This window comes from Arachis duranensis, chromosome 6 (genome assembly GCF_000817695.3).
Source record: "Arachis duranensis cultivar V14167 chromosome 6, aradu.V14167.gnm2.J7QH, whole genome shotgun sequence".
Lineage (NCBI taxonomy): Eukaryota > Viridiplantae > Streptophyta > Magnoliopsida > Fabales > Fabaceae > Arachis > Arachis duranensis.
The window spans coordinates 1,324,030-1,328,002 of NC_029777.3; the positions used below are offsets into that span (position 1 = coordinate 1,324,030).

General features: G+C 36.4%; 1 protein-coding gene across 1 annotated transcript; it reads left to right on the top strand.

Moving 5' to 3' along the window:
* Positions 1–728: 728 nt before the first annotated feature.
* Positions 729–3,555, top strand: LOC107491752 (arachin Ahy-3). The gene is made up of 4 exons (XM_016112674.3): positions 729–1,064; positions 1,803–2,098; positions 2,206–2,826; positions 2,907–3,555. The coding sequence occupies exons 1-4, from the start codon at positions 776–778 to the stop codon at positions 3,294–3,296; spliced, it is 1,596 nt and encodes a 531-aa protein (XP_015968160.1). The 5' UTR covers positions 729–775; the 3' UTR covers positions 3,297–3,555.
* Positions 3,556–3,973: the final 418 nt, after the last annotated feature.

Sequence of the window (3,973 nt, forward strand, 5' to 3'; positions counted from 1 at the left end):
TATTTTATCTTTTTTTATACCAAATATCTCATGTTTTAGTCAAAATTAATAAATCATAAGCATTTAACACTAGACCTAATTAATAATAGAGGAATTGATAGCTAAATAGATAGGCACAATAATTATGTGGTTCTACTGAGAAAAAGTATAAATAATTAACTTTTTGATTAACTAGCATTAATTAATTTTTAGATTTAATATTTATAACTTAAGATATAAGATTAAAAATTTATAAAATCTAAAATAAATAAAAAAATTTAAAAAATTAATTAATATTAATTAAAAAAAATAATTATCTAACATTATTCTTATTTAAATTACTCAATTATTCTAGTACTCTAATGATTCAATTGTGGCAATGGGCAAGCCTAAACCCATATCGTTGTGTGGTGTTCCTAAATTCAATTTGCATTCGATTCTTTCTACTCAAACTATTAGTAACGCGCCCCATCAGGTGCTGCAGAAAAACAGAGTATTCCATTGCATTAAACAATGCATCTAAGCGGAAAATTAGGCATCAGCAAGAAAAGAAAAGAATTGAAGCCGTGCATGCGTGGTCCCCTTTGTGCAGAAATCCTCAGATGCATGCTGATGATGATCTTATAGAGATGCTTTGTGAGGTGTAACGCAGAAAGGGTGCCATAGCCATGCATGCTGAAGAGTGTCACAAATACTCTACTACGTGTCCCTTCCTTCACCTCCTCTCGTCCCTATAAATTACTTGCTTCTCATTCTTCTCTTCATCACAACCGCAGCAATAACAATAATAGCAGCCATGGCGAAGCTTCTGGCGCTTTCTGTTTGCTTTTGCTTTCTAGTTCTGGGAGCTAGCAGCATCTCCTTCAGGCAGCAGCCGGAGGAGAATGCGTGCGAGTTCCAGCGCCTCAATGCGCAGAGGCCTGACAACCGCCTTGAATCGGAGGGCGGTTACATTGAGACTTGGAACCCAAACAACCAGGAGTTCGAATGCGCCGGCGTCGCCCTCTCGCGCTTAGTCCTCCGCCGCAACGCCCTTCGGAGGCCTTTCTACTCCAATGCTCCCCAGGAGATCTTCATCCAGCAAGGTTATTACTCCTTTCTCATATTATTATTGTCAATTATTCTTTATTTGACCGAAAAAATAATTTTGTACACTCATTAAAGTTACTAAGATATTATAAGAATTTTCGTTTGACATGAAAAAAACAACTATGTTAAGTCATGTATTTTTAGACATGTAAAACATAAAATATATATTGAAAATGTGTTAAATAATACATTTATTTTTATATAAATATAATAGTTAATATGGTAGATTTAGTTTATAATGTAAAATATAAAATATATATCAAAAATTAATGTATCTGAATTTAATATATGAAAGGATTTTGGTAGATAAATTAAAAAAAAAAGTTTATTAGAGACTCACTCTTTTATTAAAATTTGATCAGTACTTAACTAATAAAAAAGAATGAGTAATTTCATATCATTTTATGAAATTTTATACCATTAAAAATACTAATAATAGTTAATTAATAATTATAAATTATAAAATTTATTGAGTTTTTAATACTCCTCTTTTTTTTCCATGATCTTTGTTAAATGGGAAGTGCTAGGTAAGCAACGAACATCTTGAACAACTATTAATCAAATAAAAACATACATCATCTTCAAATTAATCATTTAAATTTTAATATTAAAATAATCATCTATACACCTAATAAAATAAACATTCAATATATCTATTATTTACATTATTTAATATTTTTATTTTCTACCTGTATTTTTCCTGGTTAAATTTCGTTTTGTATGATGACATACAGGAAGGGGATACTTTGGGTTGATATTCCCTGGTTGTCCTAGCACATATGAAGAGCCTGCACAACAAGGACGCCGTCATCAATCCCAAAGAGCACCAAGACGTTTTGAAGGAGAAGACCAAAGCCAACAGCAACAACAGGATAGTCACCAGAAGGTGCGCCGTTTCGATGAGGGTGATCTCATTGCAGTTCCCACCGGTGTTGCTCTCTGGATGTACAACGACCATGACACTGATGTTGTTGCTATTTCTCTTACTGACACCAACAACAACGACAACCAGCTTGATCAGTTCCCCAGGGTATATATATTCCTTATTTTTGGCATCTGCATATATATCATGAATATTGAGTCATTTCTTAGAACTTGTCATCACTAAAGCAATCAACATTTAATAATACATAACAGAGATTCAATTTGGCTGGGAACCAAGAGCAAGAGTTCTTAAGATACCAGCAACAAAGCAGACAAAGCAGACGAAGAAGCTTACCATATAGCCCATACAGCCCGCAAACTCAGCCTAGACAAGAAGAGCGTGAATTTAGCCCTCGAGGACAGCACAGCCGCAGAGAACGAGCAGGACAAGAAGAAGAAAACGAAGGTGGAAACATCTTCAGCGGCTTCACGCCGGAGTTCCTGGCACAAGCCTTCCAGGTTGACGACAGACAGATAGTGCAAAATCTAAGAGGCGAGAACGAGAGTGAGGAAGAGGGAGCCATTGTGACAGTGAGGGGAGGCCTCAGAATCTTGAGCCCAGATAGAAAGAGACGTGCCGACGAAGAAGAGGAATACGATGAAGATGAATATGAATACGATGAAGAGGATAGAAGGCGTGGCAGGGGAAGCAGAGGCAGGGGGAATGGTATTGAAGAGACGATCTGCACCGCAAGTGTTAAAAAGAACATTGGTAGAAACAGATCCCCAGACATCTACAACCCTCAAGCTGGTTCACTCAAAACTGCCAACGATCTCAACCTTCTAATCCTTAGGTGGCTTGGACTTAGTGCTGAATATGGAAATCTCTACAGGGTTTGTACTTTCTCTTTTTCTATCTCTTCTTTTAGCAATATATACTTTCATTTTTAAGTATTAAATTCCTGATATTGCAGAATGCATTGTTTGTACCTCACTACAACACCAACGCACACAGCATCATATATGCATTGAGGGGACGGGCTCATGTGCAAGTGGTGGACAGCAACGGCAACAGAGTGTACGACGAGGAGCTTCAAGAAGGTCACGTGCTTGTGGTGCCACAGAACTTCGCCGTCGCTGGAAAGTCCCAGAGCGACAACTTTGAATACGTGGCATTCAAGACAGACTCAAGGCCCAGCATAGCCAACCTCGCCGGTGAAAACTCCATCATAGATAACTTGCCGGAGGAGGTGGTTGCAAATTCATATGGCCTCCCAAGGGAGCAGGCAAGGCAGCTTAAGAACAACAACCCCTTCAAGTTCTTCGTTCCACCGTCTCAACAGTCTCTCAGGGCTGTGGCTTGAAAACAAGCGTGACATGTATGTGTGTTATCCACTACATACATACTTTTTGCCACAACTACTGAATAATACATATTAATAACGAGCGAGAATAATGTAGTTTTAATTTTGTAGTGTCAATAAGAATACAAAAGGGCATTCATGCCTTTTTGTTTAAGCTATAAGATCGGAATGTAATGTATGTGCATCGATCTGGAGAAAACCTTTTGCGGGAAAAACATGAATAAAACAAGGGATGCTTTAACGCAGCCAGATTCGTCTTTCTTTTTTCCTTTTTTTGATAAAACAAACTTGAAAAGAATATCAACAACACAATATGCCACATTTTGTTTGATTTAACTCCGAAAGTCCATTTGCTAGGATTTCTAGTCAAGCACTATAAAATCGTGACAATTCGGTTTTAACATGCATGCATATATGGTACATATAGCCTTGCTTATGATCATTGATAACTTACCTACATAAATCCAATTTTTACATTTTAGATGTCAAGTTTTGGGTGTAGAGACCAATTCTCTCGCATTGCCTAAATAAAAGATGGAAAAGTCTAAGGACAGTAACTTTTATATTTTGCAGTTAGCACTTAATTATTAAAAGAAAAGAGAATGATCTCTTATTATTAAATGTAATCTTACATTATTAAAAACATTACTAATGACTTTTTTTTAAATTGTTAAAAG